At 39.7% G+C, this 22,432-nt stretch overlaps 1 protein-coding gene and 1 long non-coding RNA gene across 2 annotated transcripts; both read left to right on the top strand.

The window, feature by feature from the left end:
- Positions 1-3,742: 3,742 nt before the first annotated feature.
- Positions 3,743-17,256, top strand: LOC143109284 (collagen alpha-1(XII) chain-like). Its single transcript, XM_076271939.1, has 6 exons — positions 3,743-3,787; positions 9,701-9,736; positions 13,563-13,712; positions 13,824-13,943; positions 14,107-14,271; positions 17,003-17,256. The coding sequence occupies exons 1-6, from the start codon at positions 3,757-3,759 to the stop codon at positions 17,254-17,256; spliced, it is 756 nt and encodes a 251-aa protein (XP_076128054.1). The 5' UTR covers positions 3,743-3,756.
- Positions 17,257-17,611: 355 nt separating this feature from the next.
- On the top strand, positions 17,612-19,053 carry LOC143109702 (uncharacterized). The gene is made up of 3 exons (XR_012983938.1): positions 17,612-17,687; positions 18,589-18,736; positions 18,960-19,053. It is a non-coding gene; the product is annotated as an uncharacterized LOC143109702 (long non-coding RNA).
- The last annotated feature ends 3,379 nt before the right edge of the window (positions 19,054-22,432 follow it).

Raw genomic sequence — 22,432 nt, 5'->3', positions numbered from 1 at the left:
GGGATTGTTTCTGATTTCGTACCTGAAAGTGTTGATAGTTTATTACTGCTCTATAATATGTGACATAGTGGTAAGTCTGATAGCAACAACAGACTAAGCCCAGGCTCCCAGTCCCAACCCAACCCACTGACTAGCGCGACTCTGGGCATCGGTAACGTTCCAGCTTCATAGGCAAAGATGGAACAGCAGTGCGCTCTGCTCTAAGATCTTTGGAGAGAGATGGTAGTGTTTGAGAAAATATACCGTGTTGGGTGGGGAGACTTCTGTGATGAAAATAAACTTACATTTGATTAAGATAGTGGCAAGTGATGTAGCGGTGCTACCCTAATATTTAGGCTGCAGTAGATCACCATGTTAAGCGTTCACCATACTGCAATTAAGTATACTCTTTTGATTATGCCTCATTTGCCAATAGAATATGAATTGTTACATGTGGAATTGCTTGTTATTTGAGTGTAAGTAATGATAGCAAAATAAACTCATTCTGCTCGATCAACTATGCACTTATGCAATATTTTTTTTTTTTTTCAGAGACACTGTTGAAGTCCTTTGGAGCACATCTCTACCTCTACCTAACTCTACCTACCAGAAGGTGAGGTTTTCTTGATGGCAAATGGTTACATAGCCTGTTAATATGACACGACACATTTAACATCGTTTTTTTTTTACATTTATTTATGTATTTATTTAATCATTGCAGGTTCGTCCACTGCAGAGTTGCAGATGCCTAAAAACCAGGAACGAAGTAGGAATAATTATCTATTTTTTGGGACATTTTATTTTGGATTATTAATGTTTGTCTATTTTGTTTTTATTTTGTAGTTGAAAATTGCTCATTTAATGCACATTTGCGGATTTGTTCAGCAAATCTGTTGAAAAACAAGTCATTAAACTGATGTACTTGTTTACAACAAATACAAATGCTGTTGTATTTTGTTATTTGTCAATTCAACTTCAGTAAACCACCCTTAGTGCTTCACTTTGAATATGAATGTTTCAAATAAATCTGTGATTTTAGTACCCTCTAAGATTAAAAGGTGACAGGGTTGGTGTAAATAACAACTATATTAATACATTGGTTTACCAAGCACATGGGGCCAGAAGTCTAGATTGGAGCCCCAAAACATTTTTGGCATGTGAGCAAGGATGGATTACTGAATGAGCCTACCGAGCCCAAGAGGTCAAGGGACCCTGAACCCCAAGTAGTTGTGTGAATTCACTACCAATAAGTCAAAAAGCAAAAGGCTATGAATCTGAACAAATTTAGGTACTGCCCTTCTCCAGCTGACCATCCCAAAAATGCACCAGAATACAGGAAATCACATCTAACCCCCCCCCCACACACACACACACACACACACACACACACACACACCCGTTTGTACCCACATTTGCACAAACAGGGTAGGGGGAGAGGGTCCTTATGCATCTGTGTCCAGGGGGACAGTAGTTCATAATCAGTCGCTGTATTAATACATAACCTCACTGTATTAATTTATAATATGACATTATAGTGTGAAGTTGTCAATTATCGCCAAGCACAGGTGACTGCGTTGTGGGAGGGGGCCCCCAAATCAAATTCTGCTTAGGGCCCCCAAAAGGCTTGGGCCGGCACTGCGTATGACACATACTCACACAGTAGACATATGTACGCTTCCATGCACAGGCACATACGCAGGCACGCACACACACACACACACACACACACACACAGATAACATAAACATAACACAAACAATCAAGAATTTCTCATAATTATGAACAGGCAAGATGGAGGTGGGGTTGTATAAAATGAATTTTACATGTGTAATCTATGAACTAATCATGTTTTGGTACTTGTTGTCTAGCAGATACCAGTGAGAATTGAGTGTGGATAATGCAATTTAGTGAGACAGTTAGAATCATATAGGCCTTTCAGCGTGATTTCTTTTTGTGGAAAAAATGTGCTGGACTGGGCGGCGGTCATATTTTGTACCGCTCTGCGGTACATCTAGTTTAAATAAGACTTGCCTGATTATCTGCTACTATACCGCTGCGTCGACGTTTCTTCTGTGATTTGGGAAAAGCCCGTAAAAGTCCTGGCAGGAAGCATGCATAAGGATGTAGATCCAGGAATGCACTAATATTTTGTTCGTAGTCCAGTTTGCAACAATTATTAGTTACAGTTTTTCTCAGTCGCTCTGGTGCTTTTCTCACATCACTATTAACATTTGCACAGCAGTTAGTGCATTTCTCAAAACAATTAGTGCAAACTGCAAAACCTAGTTGATGACCTGCAAAAGCACGTCACTTGCTCAAAATGGATAGTCCATTCCTCAAAAGCAAGTATTTATGTCAATGAAACTGTCAGTGTCATCAAAATGAGAAGTCTTGACACCATCGTTTATGAACAAGATACTCAAATGGCTTTGTCATGTTTTCATTGTGACAGTTCTCTCAGTGTTTTCCAATGCAAAAAAAAGGTCAGAACTCGGTGACACTACCTGAACATGCTCAAGACAGCACTATACAGAGTAGTACTTGTACAGCCATTTGAAAACTACAGTAAAGTTACACATTGCTGTAGTTAGGGGAGTAAGTGAGTACAAGACACTGCATACGTACATTTTTACTGTATGCTCTTTGCAATTCCACAGCATTGTGACAGAATTTGATAACTAGTTCAACAATTTTGTATGTAATGACTCAAGCAATGAAATGAAGACTATTAGTTTTATTGGGAACTACTATTCAGCATCCATAAGTATAGTTCATTTTGACTGACATGACATAAGCAAATGATAATGTTAAAAAACAGCAGAGAATTGTATGAAAGCAACTGATACATGTCCAAAAGCATTTGCAATTTGTTCAGAGGAAGGAGAAATTGCTACTATGATGTGCACAAATGACTAAATGTTGTGGAGGTTGAACTAATAGTTATGAGAATTTTCATTCTGATCTGAAAAAAGCACCAAAGCGACTGAGAAAAACTGTAATACTAAGTTGTAAACACTTCGGAAAAAAAATATTAAATACTGGATATACCAAAAAACGTTGATGTAATCGCTTCCTGCCAGGACTTTTACGGGCTTTTCCCAAATCACGGAAGAAACGTCGACGCAGCGGTATAGTAGCAGATAATCAGGCAAGTCTTATTTAAATAAACTCCTGGTGCACTTACAAACTTTCTAATGCCTCGTTTTTGGACTAAAGGTCATCGTTGTACTACTGCAGAAGTTTCATACCATTCAGGGCATTATTAGTGGGGTAATTTACGAGATAAAAGTTGGTACCATTACGACTGCAGAAACTGCATTAGTTTCTGACAGCGCTACTCGACCAGGGTTCGACCAAGGGAAAACAGGTTCTGGGAGGGTGTTTGGCTCAGGGTCATTGTGCAAAGGACCCTAGGATGAAATTACTCCGAACCATCGCTTTAATGATTTGTTAATATGGACAGCTTGTATTTTGTTGTAATGGCACAGTAGACCTGAGGCTCCTAAATGATTCAGCTGCGGACATAAGATACCGTAGGCTTATTAGCAACCATGCAGCTCTAGCTTAGATAAGTTCCCCCTGCTCCTTCCTCTCTCATCTCTCCCTCATCTCTCTCTCTCTCTCTCTTTCTCTTCTCTTTCTTCCACCAATGTCAGCTCACCTCAGACCTCTTCTGATTGGCCATCTCATAAGGTCAAAGCAGGAAATGGAGTGATTAATAGCACTGAACGCACTGACAGAGCTCAAAGGACATTTATTTAGTATCAGGAGGAGAGCATGGATGCTTCCTCAGCATTTCAGCTGCTTGGTGAGTGACACCTCTCACTTTGTGTGTGTGTCTGTTTGTCTGTATATGTGTATGTGTGTGTGTGTGTGTGTGTGTGTGTATTTTCTTAGTCGCTTTGGTGCTTTTCTCAGATCAGAATGAAAATCCACAACATTTAGTCATTTTTGCACATCATAGTAGCAATTTCTCCTTCCTCTGAACAAATTGCAAATGCTTTTGGACATGTATCGTTGCTTTGGTGTTTTATAACATTATTATTTGCTTATGTCAATATCAGTCAAAATGAACTATACTTATGGATGCTGAATAGTCGTTCCCAATAAAACTAATAGTCTTCATTTCATTGCTTGAGTTATTACAAAATTGTTGAACTAGTTATCAAATTCTGTCACAATGCTTGTAGAATTGCAAAGAGCATATAATATACAGTAAAAATGTGAAACATACATATTCAGTGTCATTTACTTACTCCCCTAACTACATCAATGTGTAACTTTACTGTAGTTTTCAAATGGCTGTACAAGTAGTGTATAGTGCTGTTTTGAGCATGTTCAGGTAATGTCACCGAGTTCTGACCTTTTTTTTGCATTGGAAAACACTGAGAGAATAAAGTGTCATAATGAAAACATGACAAAGCCATTTGACCATCTTGCTCATAAACGATGGTTTCAAGAATTCTCGTTTTGATGACACTGGCAGTTTCATTGACATGAATACTTGCTTTTGAGGAATGGACTATCCATTTTGAGCAAGTGACGTGCTTTTGCAGGTTATCCACTAGGTTTTACAGTTTGCACTAATTGTTTTGAGGAATGCACTAACTGCTGTGAAAATGTTGCATGTGATGTGAGAAAAGCACCAAAGTGACTGAGAAAATCTGTAACAAGACCAACTTAGTTTATATGAACATGTGACTTCCTTCTCAAAGTCTTCGACTGACCTTCTCTAATATTTGGAAGATGAGATGTTATCTCACACAACATCCTCATCAACTCCTTAAGCAGGCCCTGAGACCACATATCATCCAGGGGTGCGTTTCTAGAAAGGGTAGTTGGCTAACCAACGTCGCAATCTTTGGAGTTTGTATTTGGTGCTGTTCGAATTCTTAATTGCAAATATGGTCGGAGAGTTTGGTGGTTGGAATTACAGACCCTGAGCAGTCACACTTGTGTCATTCATTGGTAGCTCTTGTTGGTACTGCCGTCAGTGTCAAAGGAGCCTAACCAAAAATCATGAAGTGATTGTTTTTCTCGTGAAATAAATTTGTGCAACTTTATTTGAAACTATTATTTTGAACTAATGGCATTTCAGAATGGTCTTTGGGTGTACATGTAGATATAGTAATTACATGCATACCGGTAAATACTTTAAAGCCTATTGTTGTGTCTCATATAGGCCTACTCTTAGCCTGCTAAGAGACAATTTACCATTGATCTACCAGACAGGTAACGTGAGCAAAATTTCTGTAGATATACATTTTATGACACTTAGATATTCAATAGACACAAATATGAATAATGACAAATATTCATCAGCTCACAATAGGTTTAGCTTTTGCTGATGACAATGGTGGCAATGCCAGCATTAATCTCTTATGGTTTATGTTAGAAAAATGTCGACACAGATTTAGGCTGTGGTCTGGGGGGTGGGGTATTACACATGTTGCCACCATTTCTTCCACCAATGATATGTATCACTGCATCATCAACAACATTGTTGGAACTACGCTGTTCAAACGCCGGAAGTGCCGTTTTGCGACACAGGTACACTGCTTTCTAGGAACAGGTGTTACAACGTAATTGTTTGAGTGAAAGTTGTGTCGCACCATGTTAGTTTAATAACGACGCAGCTAACCTTTGTAGAAACAGACCCCAGATATGGATGACCATACATTTGGGCCTAAAAAGGACACTTGTATGTTCCCTGCTCATTCCCATTCACTGGCTCCCTGTAGAGCAGTGGTTCTCAACCTTTTTTGAGCAAACGCCCCCCTGACCTTACTTTGATCCTCTGGCGCCCCCCGCCCCCCCACTCACACACAACTAAAAAAAAAAAAAAAAAACTACACCCCTGGGTAGGCTATAGGCCACACACACTCATGCTATATTGCTTAAATAAAAAAACGAGCCCATTTCTGTGCTGTTTTGGTTTCTTCTGGTATTGTAAGAAAATGTCCCTATGCCTATTTTATTATTAAGCAGATTTAGCCCACTGTTAGAAGCAATAGGAGACTGGTTGGGTAAAAAAACAAAAAACACACTACCACTTCAGCATTGGTTGTAATGATTTTTTTTTTATCAATAGGGAACAATAAATGTAGGCAACAAGACGTAATTTTTATCATGGACAAAAATCAAGTGCACATCACGTGAACAACATATGCACATCGCAACAATCCAACCAATCAAAAAACAGATTCCGCGCGTGAGGCCAGTTTAGGCCTATATATATTTCGTATTTAATTACCAACGGTCTTTTCGTGCAGACTACGCTCAGAGCAGCTGCAGAACAAAAGCGAACGGAAAACGGGCTATGAAACAAAATTAATGAGAGCCCTGTGGTTGATGGCTCGCTGCCAGCGTCTTGACGTCTGGACATTGAGAGGTCAATTTCAATCTGAGAGCACCAGAGCTGATCAAGTTTAAGCGGTTGCGATATTTTGACTGCATGTGCAGTGCTTGGCTGAATCCCTGCTCGACAAGATAGGACGTGGGGAAAGCGAGGAGGAGAAGGTGAACTCTCTCCCACAACTGAGGGAAACGCTGTCCATGGGTTATCCACAACGCTCGCCAACCAGAGGTACGGAACGTGGCCTTCGCCTCTGCATCATTCTGGAGGTCAATGAGGCTCTCTTGGATAGCCTCCTCACTGCTGGCAACATCTTGTTGGAGCGGCTCCATCACCCAATCGGGGACGGCTAACTGGTCCAGATCTCTGAAACGGACCTCCATATCTGCCTTGACTGCCTTCAAGTGGTCCGTGTAAACTAGCAGATGGCCATCAGTCAGTTCATCCAGCACCTGAATGTAAGTAGTGAGTAGGCTATAGTAAGTTATTTTATTGATAGATAGATAGAAACTTTATTGATCCCCCTGGGGAAATTCAAGGAAATTGTATGTGAGGTAATTGGTGTGTAGTCAAAAGAATGATGACAATGGTAGCCTAATAATGAATTATTAGCCTACCTTGGTCAACTGTGGAAAGTTGTGAAACTGACGCCTGCTCAAATTTTGTCCATACAGCTCCAGCTTTGTGAGAAGACTGCGTATGGCGGCCCTCGAATGGATGAGAGTCACACCATTCCCCTGGAGCTTCAGCGACACCTCGTTCATCTTCCCAAAGAAGTCCGAAAGATAGAACACATCGTGGCGGCAGGACCATAGCTGAGCTTTCAACGTAGCATCGGCCTTTCCCAAGAATTCGAGGACCGAGGGGAACAGCTCACACAACCTGCCCAAGCAGTTCCCCTTGGAGAGCCAGCGCACCTCTGTGTGGAAAAGAAGGCGCTGATAGGATTCGTCATTTTCCCCACATAGCTGCCTGAAGAGCCGGTCATTCAAAGCATGGGATTTAATTTTGTTTATTGATTTGACCGCTACATTAAGGGACTGATGGAGTGAGTCGGATATGTTTTTTGCTACCAGGTTGTGACGGTGCAGTACACAGTGCACGGTCAGCACGTGAGGGACCTGGTGCTTTAGGAGCGTCGCAAAGCCACGGTATCTGCCGACCATAGCTGGCGCTCCGTCTGTGGCACAGGCGATGATGTTCTCCATCGGGATGGCTCTCTCCTGCAGGAACTCAGTCAGGGCGGCGAATATGGTCTGCCCTCGAGTGTCGGTGGCGAGATACTGCCCAAACAAGAAGTCCTCCTTCAGATCCCCCCCAGACAAATAACGCACATAGCCCATTAATAGGGCATTGTTGTCGGCAGTTGTTGTCTCGTCAAGCTGGATACTGAAGGGACACACACGTAAGGTGGCACACAGCTGCTGCTCAGTGTCGAGTGACATCTCCCGTATGCGCCGGGCAACAGTGTCATTGCTGAGCGGGATGGCCTTGGTGACTGGCGTAGCGTCCCGCTCCATGACAGTGGAGATGGCCTCTTTTATTGCCGGAATTACCAGAGACTCACCCACAGTGAACGGTAAGCCAGACTTGGCAATTAATAAGGCAATATTGTAAGACGCCACCAACCCGCTCTCACTTTGATTGGCATTCCGGGCAAACAGGGTGTTGATGGTAGGACGCCTTGAATGCTGATCCCTCAGAGACTTGAAGTAGGCCGGATCTTTGGATGCTTTGTCGGGATGTTTTTTAATTAAATGTTCCTGTAACCGCGAAGGTTTCTTGGCCTCATTCGAGAAAACGTGATCGCAGAGCAGGCACATAGGTAAAGTAGTGTTCATCGGTGAAGGAATAAATCCATAATTGATGTAATTTGCATTGTACTGTCGGCACTTTTTCTTGCTATCCGCCATGTTTGTTTGTGTTGTTTTATTAAAGATGAAGACGTCACATTGAATTGTGTACATTTTTATTGGTTATTGAACTGTTAAGCCGCGAAATTGGGTTATGTTTATCGACGTTACTATTCACCTTATTCCGCGCGCATACATGGAGGGCGCTAGCTTTGCCCACTTTGCCCACCGAACTTCCGTTTGAGCAGCGATACATTGAGATAGCAGAGCTCTATCGAGATGACTGGCATCATATGTTATGGGTCATCCTAAAGTTAGGAACGTTTATTTAGGATTTTGGTGACTTAAGACATTTCTGTTATACACCTTTCCTATCTGAAGTTAGGAAAACACTGACTTTGGAGCGGCTGTTCTGTAATGCCTTTCTAAACTAGTTACCATAGTTACCAAACAGATAAGGATTTGCGGGTTTCTCCATACGATACAGCGGCCACTGCCGCATATCGTCTACCCACTCCGTAGGGGTGAATAGCCGTGGGTAGCGAAGTACAATATTGCAATCTGACCTCCTGATGGCATTTGAGATGACGATAGCTGGGGCTGGGGGACGTACGTGAGTCCGGGCGTGTGCAGCATAGACATGGTGTCTATGTCTTTTATGGTGTGCAGGCCCGAACTGCACTGTATGACCACTGAGCAAAGATAAACAGTAAAATGTAGCTGGGACGGTAGAGGGGTTAGAATCCCATGAATGAAAATAGGCTATTTATTTCAGGCAGCCTATTTTTGCACCAAAAATATGTGAAAACCATGAAAGTTTAAAATGTAAAAAAAAAAAAAAAACTCACGTTCCCAGCGCCCCCCTAGGTTGTACGAACGCCCCCCAGGGGGCGGTACCGCCCCCGTTGAGAAACCCTACTGTAGAGGCTACAATTCAATTTAAATCATATAATCTCACCTACAGCATAACTATTGGCTTGATTCTTATCTATTTCAATTTTATCTTTTAGATTTAATCATTTACTTGACCAGTTTGTTCCTCTCATGGTAGCCTTTGCCCTCTCTCCACAGCAAGAAACCCTAGCGGAGACTCTTTTCATGTGAAGCATGATGTTAATACGTTCAAGATGTATTTTCAATCAGCATTTTCCATGTTAATTCATGTATTACAAGCTATATTATTACAACTATGATGTGTGACTATGACTAGAAATATTCTAAACCGTTATAATCATTAATATAACATAGTGTTCATTTTTATCTTTGAAACGGTGAGAGTCAAGAGCAAGGCCTACCCTGAAATCTAATTTGCCTAAAGAAGTCAAATCAGTGCAAAGTAAATTATTGTTTGTTGTCTGTTGATTGTTGACAATATCAATATTACCTTCTCATATTTTGGCATAATATGCATTGCATTGCTTTCTGTCTGTAGATTATGTATATTTAATATGGATAAAATTGTGTTGGTGAATGTTGTTTAAGCAATAACATCCTGTCTCAATGTTTGACGCAGTGATCATTGGACTTCCTCTGTCTAGCCTCACTGAAAGTACGTATTTATGTATGTGTGTGTGTTTACTGTATTTGTGAAAACTTCTACATGCTTTCTGAATTCTCTGGGCTGCTTTATCTCTGGCTAACAGACACTGAGTCAAGCACACAGATGCCTACATGTGCAAGTCCCTTTACTTTTCATAAGGCTTCTGGTTCAGCTGTATAGACGCATCTCTGTTCTGTGTCGCTAGTTTATCTTTATCTGCAGTGTAATCTGCATGGTGTAGAGCTAGTACCTCTACACATTAGTGTATTAGTGTGTGTTTGATTGATTATGCTCTGCTTGTGCAAGACAAATGTAAGTAATAGCCCACATCAACATACAGTATGTACAACACATCTGTCAGGTGGTCAAACTGTTACAACCACAATGCCCCCAGCTGGCTTTGCACTGCAAGGGGAGTGGGTTGTGCTGGGATATATCACCTCATTGGCCACAAATAAGAGTTCATGCTGAAGAAAATGGCACCCCTCCTATAGACATTTGTACAAATTTGGCAAAGTTGTATAAAAAATAATCTGTTGGTGATTTATTGTAAACTCACAATAAAACAGATTAGGAAAAATCCAACCTTGAAGGGAAGCAAATGTATTTTGAGAAAAAGGAAAATCTTTTTAACTAAAACATGTTGCTCACAATTTTTGGCACCCCTGAAAAATCTTATAACCTAACAGAAACATTTTCCTATCTAATTTCAATTTATTTAAGTTAATCAGAGTGTCTGTGAACTAGTTCATGACTTTCTTTTTCACTATTGTATGAAAATAAAGTCACACAAAAAGGCTACAGTACATTCTCTAGTCATTTTTCACCATCGGAAAGACAAGTGAATGCCCTAAATTTAAATAAAAAGAAAGTGTTTTGACATTTGCAAGTCAGAGAATGTCTATGACAACTATGTACTTTGTTGAAATGCCTAAATTTACAGTGTCATGAACACATGACACTGTCATGACACATGAACTCTAAAACCTAACCCTCATCTCTAACCCTAACCCTAATCCTAACCCTATCTTGTTATGACAAAAACCGAATGACACTTAATGACCGATGCGTTATGTCATAAACGTTTATGACTTGTTTATGACACGTTTATGACTGTGTCATGTCACTCTTATGTTGATACTGTCAAGTAAAGTGTAACCAAAATTCCATAAGAACCACTGTTGGAGAGTTACAAAGGTACAGTATCAAGTCCCCAACAAAATCTTGAAAAGTGACCTCACTGCTAATATTATTAAGAGGGCATGCCAGGTAAAACCCTGCCCAGTAATTTAAATACCAATGTAAACAGCAGGAGTTACTGAATGGTGCAGTGACTTTGTCTGTAAGGTCTATTGTCAGATGAAATGAAAATTGCGCTCTTTAGCTAGAAACACTTTAGGTGTGTTTGGCGTATATAGAAGAATGGCTATACTGAAAAGAACCCCATGCCTAATGAGAATTATGGTGGAGGGGCTGTGCTATTGTGGGGCTGTTTTTATTCCTAAAGGCCTTGGTAACCTAATTAAGGTTTTCAAAGGAAATCTGTCAATCTCTGCCAAGAACAAAGCAAATGTGTTTTTCTGAACAACAAAATCAAGCTTTGGCCATTGCCATCTCAGTCCCCTGATCTAAACTCCATAGAAAAACAGTGGGGTGAGTCAAAGAGGAGAATGCACAAGTGTGGACGAACGGTCTTAATTCCCTTGCTTTGTATTCTCTAACTTTATGGGGTGTCATAGGAGAATATTACAAGCTGTCTTATTGGCAAATTGAGGCTTAAGAAGGTATTACAAGCAAGGGTTACCAATAATTGTAAGCGACGTGTTTTTGTTAAAAATATTTATTTCTGTATGAGATTTTCCTTTTTCTCAAAATAAATTTGCTTCCCTTCAAGGTTGGATTTTTCCTAATTGTTTTCATTGTGAGACTACAATAAATCACACATTATTTTTTTTTTCACACATTATTCTGGAGGATTCTGTACAACTCATAAATCAAAAGTATTCCAAATATTAAAAAAATGACAGTGGAAATTATTTCCTTAGGTGCAAATGAGACAGAATGTAACATAAAATTATTTTTTACTACTATTTTTTCACTCTTGCCTGTTTAAGGGTTAAACAGGCTATCCTCCATGATCAAATGGATCGAAATTGGAATGACATTAGACAATCACCTGCGTTTACCACATAGCTAAATCTTTAGCCTACATTATTACAACAATAAATAATCTATTCATAATTAAGTTATCTGGTTTTGTATTCGGCAGTGAAAATGTTTTAGATTTGTGAAAAGAGAAAGAATAATGATTTAAATTATATTATTGCATCCATTTGAACAGTTGTAAACTTATGAAAATAGGTCAAATGTTTCTGTTGGATGTAAGGAACTAAAAGGTCTCTTCAAGTCCTATGACTGACAAAAGGATGTATATCCTTTTAATATGACCAAATAAATATTACATTACAATACATAAAAAAAACTAAAAGCAAATACTTATTTACTTCAACTTAAAAGTCCGACTTTCACTTGTATTGGAGTAATATTTGATATGCTGTATCTATACTTTAATTTAAGTAAAGGAATTGTGTACTTCGTCCACCTCTGGTGACAATCCTCACAGCATTACTAGCATATGTTGCTCTAAGGAAAATAACATGATGACAAACTGTATACATGTATAACTAATACATGTATGTAAATAATTAAGGGATATTCAAACTGAAATAAATTGGTTTGAAATGCATTTTCAGAGACCACTACCTCTCTTAAAGTTGTCTCGATTTACAGATACACAGTCAGTGTGCATGGAAGTTTAAGTAAACTCTGGTGATCGTTATCACACGCTGTATTCACTTTTTGATCTACTTTACCCATAATACACCTTCACAGAAAAACCCACTAGGGGGATACGACTTCATGTACCCGTCTGCAGCCGTCTGAAGCTGACAGCATAACGTGGTTATTTCTGAGATTCTGATACGTTTTCAACCTGGAATTGTGCCTTGCATATCTTTAAACACCACAACAGAACACTTAAATCAGTTTTGATACCTGAAGGTTTTGCTGAGATATGGACTCACTTCCTGTTTGGTGGCTTTGCGACTTATTTCGATTGGCTGTGGCTGTTGAACGCTTTCCAATATCAAAAATCCTTTCTGTAACTTGTGTGACGCATGGTCTGAAGATCATGTACGTGAAGATTGGACAACATTTTGGACCTGTCAAACTTAAGTTTCACTTTCACTAAAATCCAATATGGCAGAAAATCCAAATGAGTGAGGCTTGGTCTGGGGATCATCATGTATGTTCTGGCTAACAGAACTTGGATATGAACATTTCTTTTTTCGGAAGACTGACATCGCAGGGACAAATGTGAAGAAACCTCACAAATAAGTGCAATTCCATTTACAATCCACTTACAGTAGAATATATTACTGCATTGCTAAAACATTTAGGATTTATTTGGATCGGTTTTGGGTTGGTAGGTTGGTAGATTAGGTTTTATATTTTGGAGAGGGTAAAGACCATCATTTAGATTCCCATAAGAAAATGCATAATATTGCCCAGAAATTAAGTCAGGATGCTTTGCTGTAGGATATAATGCATGAAAAAAGTAAACACACTTGATATTCAGTAATTGATGTGTTGTTTTGTATTTGGTGATTTTGGATAGGCTATGAGACACTTGGAGACGCCTAAATATACCATGTAAAATCTGCTGTGTAACACCTGTAAACCTTTACCTATGTTTTTCAAAATGTACACACATACTCAGATGTGAATAGTATACTGTAGCAGTCTGATTCCAACTGTTTATTCTTTGGCCACATAGATTATACATGCAAGACGACAGCCCAGGCTGATATCATGCTGTTGGTGGATGGTTCTTATAGTGTTGGAATGCTGAACTTCCAAACCATCCGGACATTCATCAGTCATATGGTTGACATCTTTGAAATTGGCCCAGATCGAGTCCAAATTGGTGAAGTTTTCACAAATTGCTACATTTACTGAATGCAAAAATCTCCATGTTACATTAGGTCTGTGTGCTGTATATTGTTGTTTAAGTAGTCACTTTTCTATCCATTACTAGGTCTGGTTCAGTACGCTGGGGCCCCGCTTACTGAGTGGCACCTGAACACACACAAGACCCGAACTGAGCTGTTGAGGGCTGTGGCCGACCTGCCATACAGAGGTGGCAACACTATGACAGGTGCACCGAGACTCAGTCATGTTTAGGTGTTTTTTTTAATTCTGGTAGAATTCAACTGAAATGCATTCGGACATGTATTATTATTACAACCATAGACACAAATTACATTGCATAGAAATGTCCTTGTCTAGAAATCATTACTCAAACTTCTATCACCTTGCAGGCTTGGCCTTGAACTATATCCTCCAGACAAATTTCAAAGCCAGTGTTGGAATGCGAGAAAAATCCAGTAAAATGGGAGTGCTAATCACTGATGGCAGGTCACAGGATGATATTATTTTCAGCTCCCAGAATCTTCGTGATCAGGGCATTGAGATGTATGCTATTGGTAAGCATTTGTTCTAATGAGGATAAAACGTCCGGTTAGTACTGTAATCTCGATTCTCTAAAGGAGAACACGAGACATCACCTATGGGAACTTGCCTCTGAGCGTACACTCTAAAAAATGCTGGGTTATTTTTTCAACCCAAACGCTGGGTTGAGGCTGTTGGGTCATTTTGTTTGGTTGTTTTTACTCATATTGGGTCATTTCTGTAACCCAGCTTGCTGGGTTGATAGTTTATCACTGCTGGGTTGATAGTTTAGGGCTGTGCTCCCTTCTGTCCCCCACCTGACGTGGAGTACACTACCCAGCACCAGGGTGACTTCAACACAGCTGCATAGTTATTTGAAGGTTGAGGGGGGGGGAAATCGTCAGGCAGGCAGGCATATTCTTTCAACCGTCAAGTCCAGCAGCTGTCAACATGCAATGGAAATCAGGTGATTTCGGAAGGTATGTATCTGCTTTTATTTATTTATTTATTTTTATCCAGACGGATTTTAAAAGTCCACCCAGAGACATACCCTTCGTGATATCAAGGAATATTCTGCCTGCCATTTCGTTCAGCTTCAAGCAGGTTAGCAGGTGTCATTCCACTAATATTAGCTACTGTTAATGTTAAATCTACACAAATACAGACTCATAAAAACATAGTTCTGTATTCACTGGGTAGGAACTGCTGAACAGAAACAAAACAAACTTTTACAACGAACTACAATTAGCATACCAGCAGCTGGTAGGTAACGTTAGCAGACTTGGAAACTTTATGCTAATTAAATATGCTTCGTGGCTAACGTTTGTCAACTAGCTAACACAGTCGAAGTAGTCTCTTCACAACACGTAACTTAAGATAATAATTATGCCAAACAACATCGTATTAAATCATTCAGGGTAGCCTCATATTATAGCCATGTAACTTACTGGGTGGTTCTTGGTGGTAACATTAACTTGGATTCACTAATTGAATAATGTGTTAACATTAGCTAGCTAACGTTAGCACTGCTGAACTTATGTTTGTCAGCCTAATGTTAGGCTAATGGTAATGTTGTTATCAAGCTCATCTGACATAAACGCACGTTTTGTAGGCTATTACCGGAATTATGTTTAAAACAACTCCATAATATTACAGTAGGTGGTCATGGTTTCCGAGTGTGTTGCACTAATAATTTGTCTCCTAGTGGATTTTTATGTCTGTCAATATCATTCACTGGTAATGGTTCATGCAAGTCTTGATATAAAGTTCTGTAATGTTAGGCTAACAGTGATTAAAATGCACTCTTTTTTTTGTTTGATTGACAGGGCTGACCCCCAAAACGGACTTTGGAATCTGCCTGCCTTCATGGAAGTATCACATGCATTTTATACTAGGCTATCTATTCAAAAATAAAGAAAATTATCAAATAAATAATTGTGTCGAACTGTTTTATTTCATTGCATGGCTTTTGATGGCCATTTAATATAGACTGTTTATATCAGGCCTAAGCTGTTAACAGAAGGTGTGACTTTCAAGTAAGTAAATACAAACCTTGAGTTATTAAAAGTTTGTACAAGCAGAGTATTTTAAAAATCAACCAGTAGTTTTGGGGGATTTGGTTACATAACCCAAACATTAAGTAACTTTAACTAAACAGTTGTGTCAACATAACCCAACATATTGGTTAAATTTCAACCCAGTTGTTGGGTTAAATTTAGTAACCCAATTTGCTTGGTTAAGATAACCCAATGCTGTGTTGGACCACATTTTACTCAGCGGCTGGGTTGAAAACAACCCAGTTTGGGTTGTTTTCAACCCAGCATTTTTTAGAGTGTACTTAATTACTGAACCCTTTTTAATCAATGCCTTAAAAGGCGGCGCCCAAGAAGCTAATGGAGTGTGCTCGCAGACTATCTGGGGGGCTCAACGGTGTTTTAAGCCCCCAACGTAGTCTTCAAGGCAGCGTTGCATGGAAGGCACTCCCCACCCCCTACAGTTTCAGCCAGTCACTGCACTCTGCTCCCTATTTATCCTCTGTAGGCTAAAGGGGGAAAGGGACTGTCCAACTTGTTAAAGTGCTCAAACCCAGCATCTATAATGGTATGGAGGTGCATAGGGCATGGGCATCTTGGACATGTGGCAAGGACAATCAATTTTAATGATTTACACAGGTTTTGGGCAACATATACTGCTGTCCAGACAATGTATTTTTCAGGGAAGACCATAAATATTTCAGGAAAACAATGGCATAATGAATTTTGCACACATCTTCACACATATAATAAAAAACATAATTAAGAAGACCCCAGACTGAGTAGCTGAAATCCTATATGGGCCAAGAGTGGGGCAATTACATTATCACATAGTGAAGGCTACAATTCAACAAGCTAGCCATGAATTTGTTAACACAGGACATCTGAACAAACAAAACAAATGTTGATCATTTTCATTAACATTTGGGTATTTTATTTAACTGGTTAGCAGCTCGCTACGGCTATGCTGTATGGCTAGGTTACAAGTTTGTTTACTATCAAAATGGCTTTGTACTGTAAAGGTTATGTTAAGGTGACAATATTGCAACGTGTACCTTTAAAGTGCAGTGCAGTGACTGAGGATGAGTGATTGCACTATGTAAAGCTGTTGTCACTGGTAGGAGCATTATCCTTTTCTTGTTGTTTTTGACAAATTTGGTCCCCCCCCTCTAATTCAGGAATTACAACACTGTGTTACTTTATATACTGTAAATGATGGTGTACTGGTCAACAGGTGTGAAGAACGCATATGAAAATGAGCTGAGGCTAATTGTCTCGGATCCTGAGGAGAACCATATGTACCTTCTGAAAGACTTCAACTTGCTGATCAATGCTAATGATATTATTACCAACATTTGCAACAGTGTGAAATGCCCAGGTGAGACCTTTTACGTCACCATTTTCCCCCTGATTCAGTTTCTTTCTTTATCTCCTCCCCCTCCCCCGTTTCTTTTGCTCTGTTCCTCAGTAGAGAATCACATCAGATAGACCATTAGATAGATAGAAATCAACCTGTGTTTAAAGGGGTGATAGAATGATGATATAGGGTATTTTGTGCTGGTCCTTAAGGTCTCTGAATAGGGTGTGTAACATTGGTTTGGCTGAAAATGGCATATGTGCTGTTCTATGTGCCCTAATGCAAGCATGGTTGAAAGCCCTAGAATGAAACGAGGTTTTCTTCCTTGTATGGTATGCTCATGAATATTTAGATGAACTGCGTGCTGATTGGTTGGTTTACAACGAGCGAAGCTCCCGAGCAAAGACGCAAACATGGCCGACAGCACTCACTGAAACAGCCAAGGTGGAAATACTATGGAGACATAGGTGTTGAACAGCATATTTGACCTTGAATCAGAGGAAGAATCTGAAATAGAGGAGCAACCAGTCGCCCATAGATTGGAAATGACTACTTCAGAGTGGTAAGTTTTGTCATTTACTTTTTGCCACACGTAGCCCAGTTAGCTAGCTGTAATACTAGTGCACGTTAGTGTCGTAGACTAAGCTAAACATTAGGTTCAATTTTAGCATTGTAAGCAACAGAAGTTATTTATTTGCACACAAACAAATGTTTTACAACTTGTACCCTTGTGCTGCTTGCAAGAAAAGTAGCTGCTACTCGTTTTAGTCAGTAAGTATATTCTCCTGCTGAATAGGTAATCTGATTAGGAGTTAAATACATTATTGTAGTGGTAATATGCGATCTTACAACAGGACGTCCAGTTAGCTGGGCAGGAGCTCTGTGCAGTTCGTAGGCTATATGGCTGAAGTGAAACGAGGAGCCTACTGCTCGCGTCAATGAAAATATTATGTTTGTGTCAGTAGGTCTAATGTACTCGTGTAACTATCCTGCTGATTAAGTCATCTGATTATCGAGATTTTTACCTTCTTTCCATGTAGTAATGTATGATCTTACAACGGGACGTCCAGTTAGCTGGGCAGGAGCTCTGTGCAGTTTGCAGCCTATGGCTGAAGTGAAACGAGGTCAACGAAAATATTACTAGGCCTACTCTCGTTTGTGTCAATTCAAAAACACTTTTATTTATCCCCATTTACATATCATGGAGTAGAGTACAATAATCAAAAATCCTATAAATATCACTGTTTAAAAAACAGTAGGTACAGTCAGTAGGTCTAATGTAATCTTGTAACTATCCTATTGACATCTGATTGAGATTATTACCTTCTTTCCATGTAGTAGCCTAATATGTGATCTTACAACTCTGGTAACTAAAACTGGAGACATTTACTTAAGCTACTTTGTGCTTCCTGCTCATTCAAAATTACGAAATAACAGCAGGGAAATTATGTTTGTTTTTACAGGTTATGAGAATGGCCCAGGTTCCTGAGGAGCTGACCTGAATGACCATCATGGCCTCGATCCGTTGTGCCTCTATATTTATTCTTTGCAAAATGCAATGAATATTTACAGAGCTGACCATGGCCGTTTGAGAATCAGAGGGATGGAAAGGTGAGGACAATTTGATACAAGTGTTAGCAGTTACAGTATATAAATAAAATATTTTTAACCAATACACATTCATTATTGGTTCAGCATATTGCAAAAACACAGTTTGATCAACACCACAAAATGACAAACTTTATTTTTTTTTTCAACAATCGTCCAGTGATACTCTAATGTAAAATATTTTTTAAAGTAAAAAATGTGCTTTTCCACCCTGTTCTCGCTGCAGGCAATGAAGTGACTTGGCCTACAGGTCTTTTGTGAGCAGGTGCTGGGGTTTCCTTAGAAGAAGCGTCCGTGTCATGATCCCCTCGTGTGTGGTGCTACGTATATGGAGGGAGCGTCCGGATACTTCAGGACAGTACGTTGGATTCAGACCCCTTGTCGACTGAACCGTGACTCATGTTCAGCAACAGCATCCTCCATAGAAGGTCTGTCATGCTGAGCACACAAGTCCTGGGGCACAGGAATCCGCTGGACGGCATCCCAATCAGGAAGGGAAGGGTCTTTGATGATCTCGAAGAGGACAAGAAAGAGGACATATATTGGATACTGTAATACAGTGCATTGTAGGCTGTATACTGTACAATAAACAAATTATATGGCCCTGAACATTGTGCTTTGTTTACAGTACTGATGATGATTGACACCAGTAGCATCAGGTCTAAGACAGCCTGTTGTGTGTGAATCGATAAGTTATTTTTAGTGCCTATACTGTTGCACATTTTGATTTGTTGTTTGTAATTAAAAAAGTATATTTTATTAAACTTACAAATTGTTTGGCAAGTCTGTACATAGTTTCTCCTTGGCTGTCTTCTGTTGTGGGGACTCAGCATTCTCATTAAAGTGCATGGCTGCAAGATAAAAACCTAAACCAAACAACAGAAATGTTGTAACACAAGTGAAAGTCACTTTTGCATGCACACACCAAGCTGTTAACTCACAGCAAAAGCATTTGCTACTATTCTAAGCCCCACAAGATGCCACACTTGGAGCATCTGTTTGGCATGCTGCGTTTGTCATGTTGTCATTCTTGCAATGTTCTAAAATAAGAACGTGCAAATAAATCCATTGTATTTAGACAACACAGTTTTCAACATATCGACTAGATATCATTTGAATTGATAACGTGAAGTTGTTTCCACTTCTGATTTCAAAAACGTATGTTGGTTACATTACAACTTAGCAACCAAACTATCGTGTTACTCAGCTTCAGTAAGCTATCTTGCTGAGAACATAACCTGTCAGAGATCTCGACAAACATGCATAGTAAAATGTAGGTTAACATGACAACACAGGTTTTATCCGAATGACACACAGGAAAATTAAATAGCCTTGCCAATGAACTAAATCACACATTCTACTTGCTAAATACACGTCACGTACGAGGCTGAAGTTAGCACCACTTTCGTTTCCGCGGGGGAAGACCACTTTCAGATCGCGGGGGAGTTAATTTTCCGTTCCACCTTAAATAATGCAATTTTCTACCTCGTCCACAAGGGGCCAGCGTTGACCGCAAATCCGCGATAACACAGGCATGTGCCTGTGGCAGATGAACAGGCATTGTTCACAGACGTTCAAAAGCCAGTATATCTTTTTTCTGTTGACTTCACTGCCGAATGTTTTGAGAAATGTTGCCTTTTGTGTTCTATTAAATAATTTGGTAATTTTTGGGTGGGTGGTGGGGGGGGGGGGTTATGTAGAGGGTGGCAGATTATGTAGTTTTTTCTTTATTTTCTGTGCTGGATCTTTTGATACATGTTGTGTTATGTTTTTTTCTATTAAATAATTTTGTTCATTTTACACTGGGGGGGGGGGGGGGGGGGGGTATGTAGTTGGTAGCAGAATTTGAACAGTAAATGTATTCCCTACGGCCTACATGTCATTTTGCATCGGACTTTTCAACACATTCTAAAACTACACTCTCTCCTCTTTCCAGTGACACCCCGCTTGTGAAATTCTATGGTTGAATGCCCTTTTTTGCCCCTCTGAAAATACAGTATATATTTTGTGAAATTGCAGAATTTCAACACTTGAACAGGGACAGATATCCCATGAAGGTATTTGCAAGGGATGTTTCACCACATTCTGAAAATACAATCTCTCCTCTTTCCAATGACACCCCACTTGTGAAATTCTATGGTGGAAAATGGGATATTTAGCCCCTCTAAAAATATAGTATATATTTGTGAAATTGCACAATTTCAGCACTTGAACAGCAACGCTCATCCCATGAAGGATTTTGCAAGGGATGTTTCACCACATTCTGAAACTACACTTCCTCCTCTTTCCAATGACACCACACTTGTGAAATTCTATGGTGGAAAATTGCATATTTAGCCCCTCTGAAAATATAATATGTATTTGTGAAATTGCAGAATTTCAGCACTTGAACAGGGACAGATATCCCATGAAGGATTTTGCAAGGGATGTTTCACCACATTCTGAAAATACAATCTCTCCTCTTTCCAATGACACCCCACTTGTGAAATTCTATGGTGGAAAATGGGATATTTAGCCCCTCTAAAAATATAGTATGTATTTGTGAAATTGCACAATTTCAGCACTTGAACAGCAACGCTCATCCCATGAAGGATTTTGCAAGGGATGTTTCACCACATTCTGAAACTACACTTCCTCCTCTTTCCAATGACACCCCACTTGTGAAATTCTATGGTGGAAAATTGCATATTTTGGCCCTCTGAAAATACAGTATATATTTTGTGAAATTGCAGAATTTCAACACTTGACAGGGACAGATAGCCCATGAAGGATTTTGCAAGGGATCTTTCACCACATTCTGAAACTACACTTCCTCCCCTTTCCAATGACACCCCACTTGTGAAATTCTATGGTGGAAAATTGCATATTTAGCCCCTCTGAAAATATAATATGTATTTGTGAAATTGCAGAATTTCAGCACTTGAACAGGGACAGATATCCCATGAAGGATTTTGCAAGGGATGTTTCACCACATTCTGAAACTACACTATCTCCCCTTTCCAATGACACCCCACTTGTGAAATTCTATGGTGGAAAATTGCATATTTAGCCCCTCTGAAAATATAATATGTATTTGTGAAATTGCAGAATTTCAGCACTTGAACAGGGACAGATATCCCATGAAGGATTTTGCAAGGGATGTTTCACCACATTCTGAAACTACACTATCTCCCCTTTCCAATGACACCCCACTTGTGAAATTCTATGGTGGAAAATTGCATATTTAGCCCCTCTGAAAACATATGTATTTGTGAAATTGCAGAATTTCAACACTTGAACAGGGACAGATAGCCCATGAAGGATTTTGTAAGGGATCTTTCACCACATTCTGAAACTACACTCTCTCCTCTTTCCAATGACACCCCACTTGTGAAATTCTATCCTGGAAATGTGACCTTTCCACCCCTTAGAACATATAATATGTATTTGTGAAATTGCAGAATTTCAGCACTTGAACAGCTACACACATCCCATAATGTCCTTTGCATCAGCTGTTTCAACACATTCCGAAACTACACTCGCTCTTCTTTCCAATGACAACCCCCCATTTGAAACCCCCATCGCATAAAATGGCTTTGTTTTCGATTAGAACTCCCATGGCCTATTTCTCTCATTGCAGTTTTTAGACACTAAAATTTGTCCCTATTGGTCAAGACTGATTTGTTGCAAACAATTCCACCGTATATGAATAGTTGAGTG

This window comes from Alosa pseudoharengus, unplaced genomic scaffold (genome assembly GCF_046254945.1).
Source record: "Alosa pseudoharengus isolate Yale_2024_CS ecotype anadromous, Long Island Sound unplaced genomic scaffold, YU_APseudo_1.1 YU_APseudo_1.1_scf_7, whole genome shotgun sequence".
In the NCBI taxonomy this organism is placed as follows: Eukaryota; Metazoa; Chordata; class Actinopteri; order Clupeiformes; family Clupeidae; genus Alosa; species Alosa pseudoharengus.
Note: the sequence above shows the minus strand (reverse complement) of the source record. Positions and strands in the feature narration are given on the sequence as shown.

Excerpts from the sequence above, each read along its gene's own strand:
- LOC143109284 (XM_076271939.1), top strand. The coding sequence starts at position 3,757 with ATGGATGCTTCCTCAGCATTTCAGCTGCTTG. Across the intron at positions 9,737-13,562 it reads TCTGTCTAGCCTCACTGAAA|ATTATACATGCAAGACGACA; the intron begins GTACGTATTTAT and ends TTGGCCACATAG. Across the intron at positions 13,713-13,823 it reads CCCAGATCGAGTCCAAATTG|GTCTGGTTCAGTACGCTGGG; the intron begins GTGAAGTTTTCA and ends ATCCATTACTAG.